The following is a 21,546-nucleotide window of genomic DNA, read 5'->3' as shown; positions in this document are numbered from 1 at the left end:
CAAGCCGGTGCTTAACTTTTAAGATCGAAGGCATCGTCCACCATGAATTTCCAACTCCTGGACAAACCCTCAACGCCAAGTATTACATGGAAGACCTTAAGATACTCAAACGAAGCGTCAATCGGGTCCGACAAGACATGGCAGCCGATTGGAAGTTGCACCACGACAACGTCCCGTCTTTCTTGTGAACAGTTACCTAATCAAGACCGGCATCCCAACGCTTCCGCAGCCGCCCTACAGCCCAGATGTGACCCCACGTACTTTTTTTCGTTTCCTTGGACCAAAGTATCTACAGTTGACTTTTGATCGAATATATCGGTCTATACGTGAGTTATATAATTGAAATTCAGGGATAGTCTTTCTCTGATAATGGTATGTCTATATGTCAAAAAAGGTTTAAATCGGGCAAATACTTCTCCGAGTCGCCATATACCAAACATAAAGATTTTCGAACTTCCTGGTGACTTTGTGCCGCATATTATGGCCAATATTTGAGTTATCTTTGCGTCTAAAATAGATAAATTTGAGCGAAAACTTAATTTACCTTCAATATAACTAGGAACAGGATTTTCGAACATCCGCCTGACTTTACTGTATATGATTGGTTTACACCTTAAAGTATTTCCCTGGCTTTGATTCTTTTTCATTCTTAAAACGGTCCAAAAACGCTTCGGCGGTTGGTTTTCCTGACTTCTCAGAATTTACTGTTCTGCAATGTTACAGTGGTATGATTGCGATATGTCCAGTTATTCCAAAAAATCAAGCAACCAGACTGATGTTAACTTTAGGACTTAAACTCCTAAATCCACAAATTATCACCTGTCAATAGTTTCCGGAACATCAACTGGCTTTGGACGGCCTTCCCGAAATTCGTTTTGGAGTGATGTATGACTTCGATTGAATTAACTTTGCCATCACTAAACACTGGTACTTGATCGAGCTTCATCGTCAAAAATTTAATTAAGGTCATCTATGCACTCTTGATGAGTTAATACGTCAAAAATTGTAAAACGTAATCGCTCGAAAAAATTCCATTTTTGGTTGTTCCTGCACATCACCAATCAACGAAAGCGTGCAAAAAGTGAAACAATGGTTATGACAAGAAGTTTGGTTTTTATTTCAAAAAAATTAAAATTGATATTTCAAAATTCATTCGAATTTCGAACATTCACTGCTTGGCATTGCGTTCATAGCGTTTGTCATTGACAAGGCTCAAGTAAATTCCATTCTTATAACCTAGCGACATTAAAAATGGATCAAAAGTAATTTCCTTCGGTGTCTTCTCACATGTGGTCACATAATGATTCTTAAAAATATGCACCAAACCGACCTTCGCCTGCAACAAACCGATGCGAGAACCAATACAGCTACGTGGTCCACTGCCGAAAGGAAAATAGGTCATAGGCTTATGGGTTTTCTTATTCTCGGCGTTGAAGCGTTCAGGATCGAAAGTTTCCGGGTTGGGCCAAAACTAGAATTAAAATATTGTGATGATTATTAAAATTGCTTGAAACTTCAATTAATTGTCCAAGTACTGAGCTAGCCGTAGCTAAACTAACTCACCTTGGGGTCACGATGTACGCCTAGGATTGATATAAAAACAGGCATACCTACTGGCACTGTGTAATCGTAATATGGTTTAAGGTCGAATGGCTTTTCCCCCTCTTTCGGCAGATGTTCGCGATCAAGATAAGGTAGTAATGGGTATAAACGCAATACTTCGTCAAGTACTATACTCAGATATGGTAGATTATTGATAGTCTCATATGACAATGTACCCTGTTCAGCTACAAGAGCTTCACAAATCTCATTGCGCAGACGTTCTTGTAAATCGGGTCGTTTGGATAATTCGTATAGCGCAAATTGCATCAACGAAGATGACGACTCAAAACCAGCTGAGAAAAACACAGCAGCTTGTGCTGTCAAAACATCCTGTAGATGGGCATTATACTCGCCTTTCGCAACAGCCTCTCCTTTGAGGCTCACCAACATATCGATCAGATCGTTACGCGTTGCTTTGCTCTCCTCTCTTGACGCCATAACATGACTGATGGTGCCACGTAAAAAGGAACTGAACTCTGGTGTAAAAAGTTTAACACGCAATGTAGAGACCCACTTGGAAAAGAAAAAACCGATGAAGAAGTCATAGGCACGATGGAGTGTAGAGGTGAACAATTTTCGTCCTTGAGTGCGAAATTCGCCGTTTGGATTACTAAGACTGTTGGCTTTCACACCAAAAGCGATGGTGGCAATCATGTCGGTGGCGAAGAGTCCAGAAAGCTCTTTAACTTCAGTTACGAAAGCGTCGTTAGTCTTCGCAAACGAATTCAAATGGGCTTCCAACTCCGTACCGATCTGTTGGGTCGAAACGATGGATACACATAGTAAAAATATATATTCATGCAAAAGTAGGTATTTTACTAACCTCAGTCATTAGTGGATACATTTGTTTGATCTTTCCTGATGTGAAAACCGGCGATATTTTCGTTCTCAAATCCTTCCATAGTGGATTGTTTACGAAAAATAGATTATTCGAACCCAAGGGATCATTGTGTGGATCACAGGCGGCTGACCGATTTTCGAACTTTGCGAATTCCTTGACTAGCACAGTTTTAATAAGTTCCGGATCACGCAACACTAACGCTGGCTTGTTGAGTATGTAAATACCAACTGCCGCAGCTGTTGACATTTTAGCATCCTTATAAACATCAGCTAGATATAGGAAGAAACTATTGGTCCTTTTAATAAAAACTTCCATATTGCCAATCAGTGGCGACATATAGGGAATATTATTTCGTTTCCAATAACCAAAACTGTAGCGACACCAAACATAGACAAGCCCCAAGAGAGCCGCCAAGAGGAATGTAGTATTTATCGACAGCATTATGCGCGCTGCTTTCGAAGAGCGTAGATGATAAGTGGAGTAAAGAAAAATATATATTATTTATAAGTTAATTTGATGAATAACATAATATTTAGGTTAATTTCTGGATTGAACTCGAGTCCTATGTATATAGTATGCGCTACTGTCTATTAGTAGAAGCAAAGTGTCTGTGCTGTACATACTGGTTTCTTTATTAATCTAAAATCAATAAATTTATATGTAAGTTCGGTAAGAGCATTCTTATGAGGGCCGTATTATCCATCCAGTAGCTTTCACTGATCGAACCGTACTTATAGGGTACCAAGTTTCGCCCTAAATTCTTTAAGCCACGCGATATTCAAAAAGCTCCCTCATATCGGAAACGACGATTGTACGGTAACGGTTTTCGCTTTTCGTGAACATTTTCTACGGCTGAACAGTTGTAGAACTAGAAAAGTTCGCCTGTACCGTTTGAAATACATAAATTTTACTAATTAAGTATTTAATTGCCTAGGGCTCTCTCCGATAATATATAAATATATTTACTGACTTGTTTATAAGCTTGTATGTATGTTTGACTAAAATATGCAAGTCATCTCTCTAATATCGTTTCAGCTTAAAGATAAACAATTGTCGAGTAATACTAAACTCGTCTATGCCCTAATGTGGTAGCGTAAGGTCTTCAAGTGGGCTGATAAACTGTGTTTATGCTTTGCTTGTCTATTTCTCAGTAGTTTAATAAGCCATGATTCGCTATAAAGTCTAGATAACACGGTTTCAGTTACTTAATTTACTAAACTTGTTTTATTTTTCTATGAAAGATTGGGAGATTCCACAATAAATAAGTATATTTCTTTTAAATCATAACATCAATATTTTTCTAAATGTTTAAGACCTTTTTTAGCCAAATTTCAATGTTCGTTGAAGTTCAGAGATTGTTTTTACGGCGATACCAACGAATAATTGCCGGAAAAACCATAAAAACAAAGCTTTTCTTGAATGTTTGTTTCATAGTAACGCTTAGGCTAGAGAACGGCTGCACCAATCTTGATGAAATTTTCAGAGGTTGTTCGTTGTGGTTCGGGAAAGGTTTAGAAATAAAAAAACCTTTTACTTTTCATAAGGAAAAGTCGGAAAATTGGACAATTTCAAAAATTAACTTTTTTCCGCACACATTTTTTTTTAATTTGTTTTGTTTTGTTGAATATTTTTTTTTTGTAAATTATTTCGCGCCATCAACGTATGTTGTCACCTAAACCAGACGACAATGGCAGAGCATTTAACATTCAACTGTCCGAAGACGTTTTACATCGTATTCGCTAAGAATTGGAAATGGGCAAAATTCGCTTGATGCTTCCAGTCGTTTGATATCAATTCAATTCAACGAAAGATGAACTCATCACGAATGCTTATCCGAACATTGGCCAAATTATGGTAACTACGATTGCTTGAGTTCACGCGCAATTTTAGCTGCCAAAAATACCGATCTTAATGACTTAAACTGGAAGATTCAAAGCTAAATTCGGGGTGATTTGCGCGCATACAAATCGATCGATCGCCTTGACAAAGAAGACGAAGCCGTGAATTATCCAGTGAAATTTCTAAATTCTTTGGAAAGCCTTAATATGCCGCAGTATCATTTGCGTCTCAAAGTTGGTTTTGACACTATTATGTTTCGCAATCTTCATGCGCCGAAACTGTGTAATCGAACCCGAGTGATTGTGACCGAACTATCGAATATAAACTTGCAGAATAGTTGATTCTACGAATTCCTTTCAGTTCCAACGTTTTGCCATTTCAGTTCAAACTTTTTAATTAATACACACAAATTTATTTTTCCACAATAAAGGAAGGTAGAAGTTATTCACATTCCGTGCACATCCTTCACATCACTTTCCATTATTTCCATACAATTTTATAAAAAAATAAAAAAACACTTTTTATAAAGGATTAAGAGGTCTCAGGCTTTTAGTTGATATATGTACCTTAAGAAAAAATCTAGTATGAAAGGTATTAAATTCTGTCGACCTTTTGTAACGCGCTTTCACAATAACACTAAGTACACTAGCCCTAGCGGCTTGAGCTTTTATTTTCAAACCAAAACTTAAGGATGCATGTATGTGCATGTGAGTGTAGGTAAATATGTCACTTACACAATTGTCTTATCAATATAAAGAGTATGCAAATATGCAAGATTTGAATTAAATATAGGGTGAAACAAAATTAATGCAAGCTCTTAATTTGACGCCATTTATTTAGTAAAGTGTTGATAATTCCCAAAAAAATCGATAGCTGACAATTTAGGCTTGGCTTACTTATAGTAAAAGTGCCGCGTTACACGATAGAACAACGTGTCTTCATTATTGAACTATATGTTCAAAAGTAATGAAAGCTTGGCGGACGCAGTTCCGAAATTTCATACAAAATATGGTCGGAGTAGTTTTACTTTTTAACTTCCTCAACTGTGAGGATTAATTGAAATGACGACAAATTTAAATCTTGCGTTAATTTTGAGACACCTTGTATACTTCAATTCTAATTGTCAGTTGATGACGGCATATAATTAATAAATAAACTTGTATACAAGTACATATATAACATATATCTATAACAACTATAAATAAACGTGTTGTTGATAATTGTTACACAAAACGATCAAGGGCTTATGTAATTATTGCGCAAAACTGAAAATAACAACAAGTCATGTTCACTTAGGTAGGTAAGAGGGCTGCCTTTCGAGGTCAATTAGCGCTGGTAGCGACATTTTTATATACAAACGTGAGCCCTTATCTTGATATCACGTTTCATTGGGGTGTGTAAACCGCATTTGGTGCCCTCAATGCAACTACTTATCTCCGTTATGCTCTTTGTAGATATATTTGGTGGTGATGCGGTACTAGGAGGAATTGTTGTTCACACTTTGATCAGAGATAAAGTGATCCCCAACTCTCCTGTCACTGGAAATGTGAGAGCCGCTCACCTACCGAACTTTGACAGTTGACTGGATTGGGTAGGTGTTGACGTTTTGTAATTGGAATGACTGGAACGGCCAGATTGAAATTATACCAAAAATATATGTGAACGGAGGAATTTGTTGCCGCCATTCAAGATCGCTAATAAAAATTTAAAACAATGAAAATCAAAGAAAATGCGAAATCTATATGTATAAGTAAAAATGTTTGTTTATTAGTAACGCTGAGAGAATGACTGAACCAATCTTGATGAAATTTTCAGAGAATGTTCTGTGGGGAGGTCGGGGAAGGTTTAGAAATAAAAAAAACCTGTATGCTTTTTGTGAGGAAAAGTCATTGGACAATTCCAAAAAGTGAATTTTTTTTATACAAATTTTTTTTTCAATTTTTTTGTTTGTTTTTCAATTATTTGTAATTATCACCATTATTTTCAATTATTTGAAAAGAGTGTATTTCAACCCAGAGAACACATTACAGCCAGCGGAAACACAGCCAGCAACAAAATTGACTTTGACGATTATACATGGAATGCATCGTCGAAGACATTTTAAATGTGTCAACTCTGGTTCATACTTCCGTTGGTTTGATATCAATTCCATCTGCCGTTTATCGATTCACAAAAGATGAACTCATCTCGAATGTTTATCCGAACATTAGCCAAATTATCGTAACTACGACTCCTTGAGTGCACGCGCAATTTTAGCTGCTAAAAATACCGATATTGTTGACTTAAACTGGAAGATTCAAAGTCAAATTCCGGGAGACTTGCGCTCATACAAATCGATCGATCGTCTTGACAATGAAGACGATGCCGTGAATTATCCAGAGGAATTTCTAAATTATTTGGAGAGGCTTGGTATGCCACCGCATCATTTGCGTTTCAAAGTTGGAACTGTCCTTATTATGTTTCGCAATCTGCAAGCGCCGAAACTGTGTAATGGAACCCGATTGATTGTGACGCACCTATCGAATACAAGGGGGAAGAATGCTTGATTCTACGAATTCCTTTGAGTTCTATCGATTTGCATTTCAGTTCAAACGAATTCCGTTTCCAGTAAAAATTGCATTTGAGATGCCAATCATCAGGACACAAGGATAGTCGCTAGAAATGTGTGGCATAAATTTGGAACGGCTATGTTTTTCACATGGCCAAAAATACGTGGCGTGCTCAGGAGTTGGAAAACTATCTTCTCTGTATATTTACGCACCGGAACAAAAACCAAAAAATTTTGTTTATTAAGCTGCGTTACATTGAAAAAAAAGAAATGATAAATTTAGCATTCTCTTCATTTCAAAACACATAATTTCGCGCAGGACAACGGCTGCGGGGTCAGCTAGTTTAAATATATTTCATGAAACGTTTTGTAATTTCATGCATAATAGAATTAATTTTCTATTACAATTGATTAAAAACATTTATTAATTAGGAACTAACAGGCTTAATTAACCTTATTAAGTATTGAAAGATCGAAAGTCAATTGTTTTAAAATACCATAAAATCATAAAAAAGGAATTAAGTAGTTTCGCCATATATTAAAAGTCCAATATATAATAATTTGCAATCGTAAATAATGTTGGGTATTTTAATTTAAAATGCCCAAAAATTCTTATTTCGTTCAATCTGGCCATAATGGAAATTGTTATAAAAAACGCTTATTTTGAGGCGCTCTCACACTGGAATAAGTTGGGCATCCCATTATCCCTGATCCCTGCTTTGATGGTCGCTGACGAACTATATTTCAATTTAGTGCTTTTGATCTCACATTCTTACATTCGTTAAGTTTAAGGATAAATTACATAAAATGGCAAACTTAAGAAGTATAGTACGAATAAATATTATGTACAGTACAAATCAAAATTAGGAGTAATTATTATAACTAGTGTAGAGTGGTGATCTCCACATTACCCCCCTTCTAGATTTTTGTGAATTGACTTGCAATACATCTAGAGGGTCTGATGTTTGGTTAGAATTAACAGCTGGTTCTTCATCTGCTATATTGTAACTTGGCTTGAGGCGGTCGATTGAAATAACGATGTTTTTGCCTTTTGTTTCGATTGTAAAATTTTTGTCGTTTTTTGAAATAACTTTGTAGGGTCCATAGAAGGAGTTACTCGATCGTTGCGTACATATACGTGTGGTGATTGAAATAAATTCTTATTTACGAATGGTGTACTTGGAGAATGCCATGAAGTTTCGACGGGACGAATTTTTTGAAGATGATGTCGTAATTTTTCAACAAAAATTGAGTTCGGCTGCATATTTGGTTTTGTAGTGAAAAACTCGCCAGGTAATCGTGTTGCGGTTCCGAATAACATTTCGGCTGCGGAAGCCTTTAAGTCTCCCTTAATGGCATTTCGTAGTCCTAAAAGAGTAAGTCCTAAATTATCTACCCAAGATTCTTTTCCGGTGGCTAGTATGGCGTTTTTGAATGAACGGTGCCACCTTTCTATCAATCCATTCGTTTGTGGATGATACGGTGATGTACGTTCACGCTGAGTACCTAATGTTAGTAACATCTATTGAAACATTTTGGATTCAAATTGAGTTCCTTGGTCTGTGATTATCTTCTGAGTTGAGCCGTATCGTCCAACCCACTCGTTCAAGTAGGCTCTACATACTGTTTCTGCTTGAACGTCGACAAGAGGTATCGCTACAGGCCATCTCGTAAAGCGATCGATGAGTGTAAGACAATATTTGAATCCATGATTAAGAGGTAATGGTCCAATTATATCAACGTGAACAACTTGAAAGCGTTGGTCTGGCATTTCTAAACGTTGTAATGGAGACTTGATGTGGCGTAAAACTTTGCTGCGACTGCAACGGATGCAGGCACGAACAAATGCTTTGCAGTCCTTTCGCATATTTACCCAAACAAAATGTTGAGAAATCATCTTTAGAGTTGCGTTGGCTCCAACGTAAGCGAGGTCGTGAACATTGTGTAGAATCTGCTTACAAATCGTTTGCGGTACGATGGGTCTAACTTGGCTCATTGAGACATCGCAAAGTAATGTAGCGTTGCTGCCTTCCAATCTGAAATGTTTAAGTTGTAAGGACTGTTTTATCTTACCATTAACAAGTGCTTGAATGTTTGAGTCAGATTTTTGTTCGTTGGCCATATCAGTGTAGTTGATTGATGTTATTGTGTTGATACGCGACAATATATCTGCGGTTTGGTTTTTTGAACCCGGAATGTGACGGATGTCTGTTGTAAACTGACTAATATAGTCAAGTTGTCTAATCTGACGAGGTGAACATTCACATTTCGATGGATTAATTGTTAGACCAGTTGCGCGGAGTCGTTGGAATATCATGCGTATATGTTTCGCATGTTTGCTGAAGCTATGCATATGTCATCAACATAAGGAAAGGCGAAGTCAAGTCCTCGTAAGGCTTCATGCATGAGGCGTTGAAAAGTTTGTGCTGCATTTCGTAGACCAAACGTCATATGAGTAAACTTATATAGACCGAATGGTGTTATTATGGCTGTTTTCTTTATGTCTTCCGGTCGAACGGGTATTTGATGGAATGCTCTTTGTAGATCGATCTTGCCAAAAACTGTTTTTCCTCGTAGGATTGTTAAGCAGTCATGTATAAACGGAATAGGATAACGGTCTGGAACGGCGATTTTATTGAGCGCACGGTAATCTCCAAATGGCCGCCAATTGCCGTCTGCTTTGCGGACCATGTGAAGCGGACTAGCCCAATTGCTCTTCGAAGGGCGACACAAGCCTATTTGCATCAGATATTCGAATTCAGTGCGTGCGGCTTTAAGTTTTTTGTGGTCGAGCTTTCGAGCATGAGCTGTAACGGGTTGACCTTGAGTTTCAATTACATGACATACCTCAGTCTTTACAGGTTTTCGATCAAGATACATTTCTGTGAGGTCCTTAAATTCCTTGAGTAGCTTTGCGAATGGACGCTGTACGTCGAAAGCTTTTATCTGCATATTCAACTCTTTGTGAATAATGCATGGCGCTTCGAGGTTTGTCTTGTTGTCGATTAATTTGTTGCGTTTTAGATCGATGATCAAGTCGTAGTGACGAATAAAATCACTGCCAATGATTGATGTCATTCATGCTGGGTGTAGACATGGACTACGGCATCGGTTGGCGGAGTCTCCGAAAGTTTGATGGTACCAACATTCTTTCGTATTGCGTGAGGAAGATCTTCGCTCAATCGATTGACTATGTCGTCGAAGAAATCTGCGACTAGTGCGTGAGCGACTGCGTTCTCGTGTGCGCATATTATAAAATTTGCGTTGCAATTCGTTAATCGTATTTGATAGTTGAAAAATCGTGTCTTGTTGAGTCTGAGACGATGTACTGGCGGCGTGATCCGATGATGAACAAATTTGACGCTGGGTTAACGTTTCCATAATAGCGTCGGCAACTGCAATTTGGACATCTATCGTACCTTCGCGTGCGATTACAGATGCTCTTATTAATTCCGGTAAGCGTTGGATCCACATGGCTCTAAAAGTTTCTTCCGAAAAGGAATTTCCTGCCACTCGTCTCATGGCATTAAATAGTTGACTCGGACGTTGATCACCTAGTACCATCTCTTCCAATAATCGCTGTATTTTGCGTTGATAACTTTCACCAAAATATTTGAGAAGCTCAGTCTTGAGAAACTCATACATGCCAATGCCTAAGTTGGTAACACGTTGCGTATTTTCAGCGTTTTTACTGATTTGGCTAATGGTTGGTAGCGTAAGAGGATCTAAAGTAGCCATCACATGATAATAACGTTGAGCGTCGCTGTTCATGTTGCATGCCTTAAACCAATAGTCCACCGATGTAAACCATGCATCCATATCGTTTGGTGTTATGCGAGGCATCGGAATACGTGCATGTGCTTCAGGTGCAGTATACCGTTGAAGCGGTGCAAACTGTACACATTGATGATCTGGAAACGGGATCGCATTATTTTTTCGTTGCTGTGAAAACGGTACTATGTTCGGCTGATGTAAATTCCTGAACGGTACTTCGCTGCCCTCTGTCTGCGCTGGCTTTGTCTCACGCGCAGCTTCACTCGCTGCCTCTAAATGTATGACCGTATGACTTTGATTTTCAGGTTGAATGTCCAACTGCTTCGGTAGTGTCCAAATGCTTCTGGGACCACAGGCTGCCAGATATGGTTTCGCCTTCCACAGGTTGAAGGTGTTCGTCAATTTTGAGTAAGCGCGGGGCTTAGAAAAAAAATTAAAATTTTTTTCTTCTGACACCAATTTGGTGGTGATGTGGTACTAGGAGGAATTGTTGCTCACATTTTGATGGTCGCTGACGAACTATATTTCAATTTAGTGCTTTTGATCTCACATTCGTACATTCGTTAAGTTTAAGGATAAATTACATAAAATGGCATACTTAAGAAGTATAGTACGAATAAATATTATGTACAGTACAAATCAAAATTAGGAGTAATTATTATAACTAGTGTAGAGTGGTGATCTCCACATATACATACATTCATGCTTTGGTATCCGATGGATTCCGAAAGTTCGATGTTTGATTTGTCATAAAGGACTTTCTCATTTTTAACACATGTTCTCTAAATGGCCAGAATGGACTTCTTATGTTAGCTGTAGGCCTGGCCTGGCCTGGAAAAAGGGAAAGGGAATTTTAAAATCAGTCTCATTACTTAATTGTCAAACCTCGTAAAGCGAAAACGTTTTTATCGGTATATGAATCTAAAGGATTGTACTTGAGGTGTCATTATACTCTCGCAACAAAGTTGCTAAGGGGCCATCCATAAATTACGTCACACCTTGAAGGGGGGGAGGGTATCATTCGGAAGTGACATTATGTGACAAGGGGCAGGGGAGGTCAAAAGCTTTGTGACATCAAATTTCAAAAGACAACGACGCTAAGTTTGCTCCATTATTCCTATAGATATTATTAAATCTCCAAGCATCATCCCATCTGAAACAAGTTCCATATGATAGTTATTGCCCTAGTGTCGCGTCATACTTATTTAAAAGATCGTGTAGCATATGTGGCCTATATTTTTCTTCATATAAAGCTACCAATCAACACAAACAATCACATAAAAAACCAGAGCTATTACCTATCGCGAAAATTCGTTCTCAAAGAATTGCAGCTAGACGTGCCCGAGAGATTCTCTATTTAATGAATGATGACGATGCTTCATGGATGGAAGAAGACGATGTTGATACGAAAGATGTTCCTGACATCCGAATTCAGAACGAAAATGAAGTGACAACTTGTGACAAAGACGGGGGGAGGGGCTAAAAAGTCCTTAAAATCGTGTGACGTAATTGATGGATGGCCCCTAAGGAGAGTATTATAGTTTTGTTCACATAACGGTTGTTTGTATGTCCTAAAACTAAAAGAGTCAGATATAGGGTTATACATATATACCAAAGTGAGCAGGGTGACAAGTAGAGTTGAAATCCGGATGTCTGTCTGTCCGTCTGACCGTCCGTCCGTGCAAGCTGTAACTTGAGTAAAAATTGAGATATCATGATGAAACTTGGTACACGTATTTCTTGGCTCCATAAGAAGGTTAAGTTCGAAGAACGCCCACAAAATTGCGAAAACTGAAAACCTATAAAGTGTCATAACTAAGCCATATATAAAGATATTAAAGTGAAATTTGACAAAAAGGATCGCATTAGGGAGGGGAATATTTGGACGTAATTTTTTTGGAAAAGTGGGCGTGGCCCCGCCCCTACTAAGTTTTTTGTACATATACCGGAAACTACTATAGCTATGTCAACCAAACTCTATAGAGTCGTTTCCTTCAGGCATTTCCATATACAGTTCAAAAATGGAAGAAATCGGATAATAACCACGCCCACCTCCCATACAAAGGTCATGTTGAAAATCACTAAAAGTGCGTTAACCGACTAACAAAAAACGTCAGAAAAACTAAATTTTACGGAAGAAATGGCAGAAGGAAGCTGCACCCAGGCTGTTTTTAAAAATTGAAAATGGGCGTGGCGTCGCCCACTTATAGACCAAAAACCATATCTCAGGAACTACTAATCTAGTTAATTTTACAGCAAAATAAAAAAAATATGTAAATGGCGGATACGGAAATCTCGATTATCACTTTATCATGCGAGAGTATAAAATGTTCGGTAACACCCGAACTTAGCCCTTCCTTACTTGTTTTGAATATGTTCATATAAATAAATTTCATTGAAAAAATAACGAATTTAAAGCTGCTTTCTCAAAGTGTGTTTGCCAGCCGTCCTGTCCAGTTAATAGAGATTGCACTTAATAAACATCAACAAATTGTGGGACCGGCCAATGTTCATGGTTAATGGAGATGTGCGCTTAATAGAGTGTCCATTTAATAGAGCTTTCACTGTATTTTTAATTACCTAATTGGCCTTGAAACCTACATATGTACGAGTATATGTGTGGTACTGTCTATTTGTGGAAACAAAATATTTGTGCTGTATAAAACTATAACTTTTTTATTATTCTTAAATCAATAAAATTATATACAAGTTCAGTAAGTGCATTCCTACGAAGGCTGTAGTAGCCCTCCAGTAGCTTTCACTGATCGAATCGTAGCTAGAACGTCTTCGAAAATTTAGAGTCTAAATATTATATTTATCTTCAAAAAGCTCTCTCATATCGGAAACGACGATTGTTCCGTAATCCTTATCACTGTACGTGAAAAACTGTTACAGCGATAAGCCTTAAGCAATTAAATAATTAATTAAAATAATTTATATATTTCAAACGGTTGTAATTCGATACAATCGTACTTATCTCACTTATCTCTTGTTCATGAGATTAATTACTTAATTGCTTAAGGCAATCGCCGGTAATATGAATATATATAATAGTAAACTTATATTATTTTATTTTTACAATCGTTTCCTCTTAATGGTAAGAAATTATCAAGAGATACTAGGCGCTGACAGTCCCACCGGCTATGTTAGAATGATGTTAGAATGATGTGATAAAGTCTAAGTTTAGTTGCTAATGTTTTGTTTGTGTAGGACTGCGAAGTTTAATAAACCAAAGAAAGCTAATTTCTGCAAGTCATTCAATAAAGTTCGACCTGGTCTCTTCTAGTCATTTTTTATATTGTATAAAGTCAAGATAACGTAGCTGGAAATACCTTATTTGGTAGAGACAAAACAAAAGTCCAAAGGTACATACATTGTCTCTACCAAATAAGGTATTTTCAAACCGTGTGATCTTGACTTTATACAATATTTGTACAGGGTTTGTGCGGAAAGTAATAGGACTGATTTTCTTTCACCGCGTCTGTACTTCGGAGCGTAAGCGCACCGACTGGATTCGATAGAGTGCGTTCCTAGCTAACGAACGAGCCGCTGGTCAGTTTTTTCCAAGCACCTGGGGAGTCAAGATAAACATTTTCGAGCGTCGTGTTTCTGTCAGTGGTGCAAGCCGGTGCAAATGCAGCGTTCGATAGAGCAGTGGTACGCGATTAACTTTTTAAGATCGAAGGCATCGTCCACCATGAATTTCCAACTCCTGGACAAACCCTCAACGCCAAGTTTTACATGGAAGACCTCAAGAGACTCAAACGAATCGTCTACCGGCTCACACCGCCTTTCTTGTGAACAGCTACCAAACCAAGACCGACATGCCAACGCTTCCGCAGCCGCGGGTATAAGCCCAGATGTGACCCCTCGTACTTTTTTTGTTTCCTTGGACCAAAGTATCTACAGTGGACTTTTGATCGAATATATCGGTCTATAAGTGAGATATATAATTGAAATTCAGGGATAGTCTTTCTCTGATAATGGCATGTCTATATGTCAAAAAGAGTTTAAATCGGGCAAATACTTCTTCGAGTCGCCATATACCAAACATAAAGATTTTCGAAAATCCTGGTGACTTTGTGCCGCATATTATGGCCAATATTTGAGTTATCTTTGTGCCTAAAATAGATAAATTTGAGCGAAAACTTAATTTACCTTCAATATAACTAGGAACAGGATTTTCGAACATCCGCCTGACTTTACTGTATATGATTGGTTTACACCTTAAAGTATTTCCCTGGCTTTGATTCTTGCAAGTTGCAAGAGTATAAAATTTTCGGTTGCACCCGAACTTAGCTCTTCCTTACTTGTTGTAATACGATTTGTCCTTTGCTTCGAAATAAGCAGAAAATAGTCACTGAGGGTCAGATCTGGAGAATACAGTGGATGCGGAAGCAATTCGAAGCCCATTGCATGGATTTTTTCTATCGGTTTCATTGACTTGTGGCACGGTGCTTTGTCTTGAAGAAACAGCACACAATTTTTTTGCAAATGCGACTGTTTTTCGGTGATTTCATTCTTAAAACGGTCCAAAAACGCTTCGGCGGTTGGTTTTCCTGACTTCTCAGAATTTACTGTTCTGCAATGTTACAGTGGTATGATTGCGATATGTCCAGTTATTCCAAAAAATCAGGCAACTAGACTGATGTTAACTTACGGACTTATACTCGTAAATTCACAAATTATCACTTGTCACTATGTCATAGACGTGTTTCAGAGCACCCTTTTCGTATTTGGTTAACATATTTCAGTCTCACTAATGCCCATGTAGTTGACTCAATCCCACTATAGGCCACATGATGATCTTGCAATATCAGTTTGTGCACAACATAAATAGCTTCTGGAACATCAACTGGCTTTGGACGGTCTTCCCGAAATTCGTTTTGGAGTGATGTATGACTTCGATTGAATTCACTTTTCCTTTCCTGCACATCACCAACCAACGAAAGCGTGCAAAAAGTGAAACAATGGTTATGACAAGAAGTTTGGTTTTTATTTCAAAAAAAAAGTGAAACAATGGTTATGACAAGAAGTTTGGTTTTTATTTCAAAAAAATTAAAATTGATATTTCAAAATTCATTCGAATTTCGAACATTCACTGCTTGGCATTGCGTTCATAGCGTTTGTCATTGACAAAGTTCAAGTACATTCCACTCTTATAATTTAGCGCTACGCCCAGTGTATCGAAAATAATTTCGGACGGTGTCTTATCACATGTGGTCACATAATGATTCTTAAAAATATGCACCAAACCGACCTTCGCCTGCAACAAACCGATGCGAGAACCAATGCAGTTACGTGGTCCGCTGCCGAAAGGAAAGTAGGTCATAGGCTTATGGGTTTTCTTATTCTCGGCGTTGAAGCGTTCAGGATCGAAAGTGTACGGGTTGGGCCAAAACTAGAATTAAAATATTGTGATGGTGATTAAAATTGCTTGAAACTTCAATTAATTGTCTAAGTACAGAGCTAGCCGTAGCTAAACTAACTCACCTTAGGGTCACGATGTACGCCTAGGACTGATACTAAAAGAGTCATACCTACTGGCAGTGTGTAATCGTAATATGGTTTAAGGTCGAATGGCTTTTCCCCCTCTTTCGGCCGATGTTCGCGATCAAGGAAAGGTATTAATGGGTATAAACGCAATGCTTCGTCCACTACCATACCCAGATATGGTAGATTATTGATAGTCTCATATGACATTGTACCCTGTTCAGCTACGAAAGCTTCACAGATCTCATTGCGCAGACGCTCTTGTAAATCGGGTCGTTTGGATAATTCATATAGCGTAAATGTCATCAACGAAGATGACGACTCAAAACCAGCTGAGAAAAACACAGCAGCTTGTGCTGTCAAAACATCCTGTAGATGGGCATTATACTCGCCTTTCGCAACAGCCTCTCCTTTGAGGCTCACCAACACATCGATCAGATCGTTACGCGTTGCTTTGCTCTCCTCTCTTGACGCCATCACATGATTGATGGTGCCACGTAAAAAGGTACTGAACTCTGGTGTAAAAAGTGTAATACGCAATGTAGAGGCCCACTTGGAAAAGAAAAAACCGACGAAGAAGTCAATGGCACGACGGAATGTAGCGGTGAACAATTTTCGTCCTTGAGTGCGAAATTCGCCGTTTGGATTACTAAGACTGTTGGCTTTCACACCAAAAGCGATGGAGGCAATCATGTCGGTGGTGAAGCTAGCACAAATCTCTTTAACTTCAGTTACGAAAGCGTCGTTAGTCTTCGCAAACGAATTCAAATGGGCTTCCAAATCCGTACCGATCTATTGGGGCGAAACGAGGGATACACATAGTAAAAATATATATTCATGCAAAAGTAGGTATTTTACTAACCTCAGTCATTAGTGGATACATTTGTTTGAACTTTCCTGATGTGAAAATCGGCGTTATTTTCGTTCTCAAATCCTTCCATAGTGGATTGTTTACGAAAAATAGATTATTCGAACCCAAGGGATCATTGTGTGGATCACAGGCGGCTGATCGATTTTCGAACTTTGCGAATTCCTTGACTAGCACAGTTTTAATAAGTTCCGGTTCACGTAACACTAACGCTGGCTTGTTGAGTATGTAAATACCAACTGCCGCAGCTGTTGACATTTTAGCATCCTTATAAACATCAGCTAGATATAGGAAGAAACTATTGGTCCTTTTAATAAAAACTTCCGTATTGCCAATCAGTGGCGACATATAGGGAATATTAGTTCGTTTCCAATAACCAAAACTGTAGCGACACCAAACATAGACAAGCCCCAAGAGAGCCGCCAAGAGGAATGTAGTATTTATCGACAGCATTATGCGCACTGCTTTCGAAGCGCTTAGATGGTAAAGAGAGTAAAGAAAAATATTATTTATAAATTATTTTGATGGATAACATAATATTTAGGTTAATTTCTGGATTGAACTCGAGTCCTATTTGGAGAAGCAAAGTGTCTGTGCTGTACATACTGGTTTCTTTATTAATCTAAAATCAATAAATTTATGTGTAAGTTCAGTAAGAGCATTATTATGAGGGCCGTATTATCCATCCAGTAACTTTCACTAATCGAACCGTACTTATAGGGTACCAAGTTTCGCCCTAAATTCTTTAAGCCACGCGATATTCAAAAAGCTCCCTCATATCGGAAACGACGATTGTACGGTAACCGCTTTCGCTTTTCGTGAACATTTTCTACTCCTGAACAATTGTAGAACTAGATAAGTTCGCCTGTACCATTTGAAATACATAAATTTTATTAATTAAGTATTTAAAGACCTAAGGCTCTCTCCGCTAATATATCAATATACATATTTACTGACTTATTGATAAGCTTGTATGTACGTTTGACTAAATTATGCAAGTCATCTCTCTAATATCGTTTCGGCTTAAAGATAAGCAATTATCGAGTAATACTAAACCCGTTTATGCTCTAATGTGGTGTAGCCCAAGTTCTTCATTCGTGCTGATAAACTGAGTTTATGCTTTGTTTTTTTCTATTTCAATATTTCCCTAGATGTTCACGGAGACCTTTTTTAGCCAAATTTAAATGTTCGTTGAAGTTCGGAGATTGTTTTTACGGCGATACCATCGAATAATTGCCGGAGAAATCATAAAAACAGCCCTTTTCGTGAATGTTTGTTTCATAGTAACGCTAAGGCTAGAGAACGGCTGCACTAATCTTGATGAAATTTTCAGAGGTTGTTCGTTGTGGTTCGGGAAAGGTTTAGAAATAAAAAAACCTTTTACTTTTCATAAGGAAAAGTCGGAAAATTGGACAATTCCGAAAATTAACTTTTTTCCGCACACATTTTTTTTAATTTGTTTTGTTTTTTTTTTTAATAATTTTTATTAATTTCGATCGCTTGCTTTTTTATTCCGGCTATTCAGAATAAAAATTATTGAATATTATTCAGTGAAAACTTTATGTGTGTTTCACAAAGTGATCAATTACGGATTGAAATTTGTTACGAAACCAGGTTCGGGAGGTTGCGCTAATATCGTTCGGTGTTCTTTTTGCCATCAACGTATGGCAGCCCAAGGCACATGAACGAATACTCTTTCGGAAACACAAACTGGAAATGATGAATATCCATGTAATAGAATCCGACTGATTGTGATGGAACTATGGAATACAAAGGGGCAAAATAGTTGATTCTACGAATTCCTTTCAGTTCCAACGTTTTGCCATTTCAGTTCAAACTTTTTAATTAAAACACACAAATTTATTTTTTCACAATAAAGGAAGGTAGAAGTTAATCACATTCCGTGCACATCCTTCACATCACTTTCCGTTATTTCGATACAATTTTATTAAAAAATAAAAAAAAAACTTTTTATAAAGGATTAAGAGGTCTCAGGCTTTTAGTTGATATACTTGTATGTACCTTAAGAAAAAATCTAGTATGAAAGGTATTAAATTCTGTCGACCTTTTGTAACGCGCTTTCACAATAACACTAAGTACGCTAGCCCTAGCGGCTTGAGCTTTTATTTTCAATCCAAAACTTAAGGATGCATGCACGTGTATGTGAGTGTAGGTAAATGTGTCACTTACACAATTGTCTTATCAATATAAAGGGTATGCAAATATGCAAGATTTGAATTAAATATAGGGTGTAACAAAATTAATGCAAGATCTTAATTTGGCGCCATTTATGTAGTAAGTGTTGATAATTCCCAAAAAAATCGATAGCTGACAATTTAGGCTTGGCTTACTTGTAGTAAAAGAGCCGCGTTACACGATAGAACAACGTGTCTTCATTATTGAACTATATGTATGTTCAAAAATAATGAAAGCTTGGCGGACGCAGTTCCGAAATTTCATACAAAATATGGTCGGAGCAGTTTTACTTTTTAACTTCCTCAACTGTGAGGATTAATTGAAATGACGACAAATTTAAATCTTGCGTTAATTTTGAGACACCTTGTATACTTCAATTCTAATGTCAGTTGACGAAGGCATATAATTAATAAATAAACATATATAACAACTATAAATAAAGGTGTTGTTAACAATTGTTACACAAAACGATCAAGGGCTTAATATTACGCAAAACTGAAAATATAAACAAGTCATGTTCACTTAGGTAGGTAAGAGGGCTGCCTTTCGCGCTGGTAGCGACATTTAAATTCTGTATATATACAAACGTGAGCCCTTATCTTGATATCACGTTTCATTGGGGTGTGTAAACCCCATTTGGTACCCTCAATGCAACTACTTATCTCCGTTATGCTTTTTGTAGATATATGTACATTCATGGTTTATTATCTGATGGATGCCAAATGTTCGATGTTTGATTTGTCATAAAGGACTTTCCCGTGTTGACCGACCAGTGAACTTTGTTTACTACGCTTGAGTTGATTTTTGACGCCGACAAGGCTAGTAGTATCCCCTGGCTGCTTGTGTAAAAATAGTTGCCTTCTATACCCTCCCACAGTTGCACAATCGAACTTCACAAGACTTCTTTATGACCAGCACTTCCGCTTGGAAGAAGTTAGCTGAGTAAGGTAGACGTTAAGATAAAGAGATATCAAGCTCTTCGAAGTATACTCTTTGATTATGGATTATGGTATATAATGAGATAATATTGTCCTCTTCTACTAAAACTCTTCTCCATTCTCATCTATAGGGAATTCTCACCGGGAAGTCTTCTTAATTCTTATGGCATAAATTGTTGCCACTTTACGTATAAAAATGTCTGTGGACAGTAGGTGCAGCAGCTTATTTAGCACATCAGTTAATTATGACTGGCTCCGTAAGGATTCGTCTAACGACGGCCGTATACATCCACAGAACTATATTCGGTTTTACACCGTTTTTGCTGACTAACGGTTTGCACGCGTAATGCGTTTTTCAATATTTGCTTTCCAAGACAGTTTGATATCTACCTCGACACCCAATTACTTTGCTAAAAATGCATTTGCCCACCCCGTTGCCACGACATCTATTGACAAAATCGAGTTTGAGAAGCGTTTTGTCGATTTGAAGAAACGCTGAAATAATTGCATAATATCGAATTGTGCACATTTTAAGGCGACAACATTAAAGTAGACAACTGAGTAAATACTTTTACTCAAAAAACGAAAATTCCCGTTATTTTTAACATACCTCGTATGTATACTGTAGTAGTGTAGTAATTTTAGAGTTTCCAAATTTACAATAAGTTTGCTTTTTATTCCAAATTAATTAAAAATAATCTTCGTATTTCGAACATTCACTGCCTGCAGGCACGTAGCCAGGGGGAGGGCTAGAGGGCTGAAGCCCCCCCCGAAATAAGGAAATTTTTTAAATAAATCGCAAATAAAAAAGATTTATCACTGACTGAATCTTTTGAAACCCTTATACACAACTCAGCTCAAACCTATAACAGTCGTACGCAACTACACTAGACGGTGACTGAAAACTTATCAAAAGTCATACTTAAGCGTTGTACAGATCTCCATCTTGATATGGCGAAGTTGGTTGGACAGGGATATGACGGAGCAGCAAACATGTCAGGGCATTTAAGTGGAGTGCAAACCAGGATAAGACAACTGTATCCAAAAGCACGATATGTTCATTGCGCTAGTCACCGATTGAACCTTGCGCTTTCTAATACTATGTCATTACCTTTAATACGGAACTGCCTTGGTATTGTCAATGAAATAGAAAATTTATTTAGAAACCTTTCAAATGCAAACACAACTTTCCAGGACGTTATACAGAAGCACGCACCAGAAAGCAAAAAAATACGACTTGTTCGCCTTTGTGAAACAAGGTTTATAGAAAGGCATGAAAGCATTATAAGCTTTGTGGAGCTTTTCAAATTCATTGTACTAAGTTTGGAAATAATTTCGAGTAAGACATGGTCCATTTCGTCTAAAGCATCAGCCTTCTTAGCAGCGGTAGAGAAAAGCGATTTTTTGCTTAGTCTATTCGTCTGTGAGCAATTGTTCAGCTTAACGC

The 21,546-nt window shown here is 37.7% G+C and overlaps 2 protein-coding genes and 1 long non-coding RNA gene across 4 annotated transcripts; 1 reads left to right on the top strand and 2 right to left on the bottom strand.

The window, feature by feature from the left end:
* Nucleotides 1-1,093: 1,093 nt before the first annotated feature.
* Nucleotides 1,094-19,095, bottom strand: LOC105231537 (cytochrome P450 6g1). Of its 2 annotated transcripts, none has more exons than XM_049453032.1 (4): nt 18,978-19,095; nt 2,426-2,892; nt 1,564-2,355; nt 1,094-1,471 (listed from the first exon to the last, which is right to left on the bottom strand). In XM_049453032.1, the coding sequence occupies exons 2-4, from the start codon at nt 2,882-2,884 to the stop codon at nt 1,169-1,171; spliced, it is 1,554 nt and encodes a 517-aa protein (XP_049308989.1). In that variant the 5' UTR covers nt 2,885-2,892; nt 18,978-19,095; the 3' UTR covers nt 1,094-1,168. The 2 variants fall into 2 exon arrangements, with proteins under 2 accessions (XP_049308989.1, XP_049308988.1); XM_049453031.1 differs by lacking the exon at nt 18,978-19,095 and adding an exon at nt 4,849-5,007.
* On the top strand, nt 4,575-19,058 carry LOC125777723 (uncharacterized). Its single transcript, XR_007422371.1, has 2 exons — nt 4,575-4,716; nt 18,849-19,058. It is a non-coding gene; the product is annotated as an uncharacterized LOC125777723 (long non-coding RNA).
* LOC125777718 (cytochrome P450 6g1-like) lies at nt 15,628-19,128 on the bottom strand. The gene is made up of 4 exons (XM_049453030.1): nt 18,988-19,128; nt 16,960-17,440; nt 16,098-16,889; nt 15,628-16,005 (listed from the first exon to the last, which is right to left on the bottom strand). The coding sequence occupies exons 2-4, from the start codon at nt 17,416-17,418 to the stop codon at nt 15,703-15,705; spliced, it is 1,554 nt and encodes a 517-aa protein (XP_049308987.1). The 5' UTR covers nt 17,419-17,440; nt 18,988-19,128; the 3' UTR covers nt 15,628-15,702.
* Nucleotides 19,129-21,546: the final 2,418 nt, after the last annotated feature.

The sequence above is a fragment of the Bactrocera dorsalis genome, chromosome 3 (assembly GCF_023373825.1).
Source record: "Bactrocera dorsalis isolate Fly_Bdor chromosome 3, ASM2337382v1, whole genome shotgun sequence".
Classification (NCBI taxonomy): Eukaryota; Metazoa; Arthropoda; class Insecta; order Diptera; family Tephritidae; genus Bactrocera; species Bactrocera dorsalis.
Note: the sequence above shows the minus strand (reverse complement) of the source record. Positions and strands in the feature narration are given on the sequence as shown.

What these genes read in the sequence shown, in the direction of transcription:
- LOC105231537 (XM_049453032.1), bottom strand. Translation starts at nt 2,884, where the DNA reads ATGCTGTCGATAAATACTACATTCCTCTTGGCGGCTCTCTTGGGGCTT. An exon ending in TGTATCCACTAATGACTGAG is followed by an intron (nt 2,356 to 2,425) that starts GTTAGTAAAATA and finishes TCGACCCAACAG; the next exon opens with ATCGGTACGGAGTTGGAAGC. An exon ending in GCGTACATCGTGACCCCAAG is followed by an intron (nt 1,472 to 1,563) that starts GTGAGTTAGTTT and finishes TTTTAATTCTAG; the next exon opens with TTTTGGCCCAACCCGGAAAC.
- LOC125777718 (XM_049453030.1), bottom strand. Translation starts at nt 17,418, where the DNA reads ATGCTGTCGATAAATACTACATTCCTCTTGGCGGCTCTCTTGGGGCTT. An exon ending in TGTATCCACTAATGACTGAG is followed by an intron (nt 16,890 to 16,959) that starts GTTAGTAAAATA and finishes TCGCCCCAATAG; the next exon opens with ATCGGTACGGATTTGGAAGC. An exon ending in GCGTACATCGTGACCCTAAG is followed by an intron (nt 16,006 to 16,097) that starts GTGAGTTAGTTT and finishes TTTTAATTCTAG; the next exon opens with TTTTGGCCCAACCCGTACAC.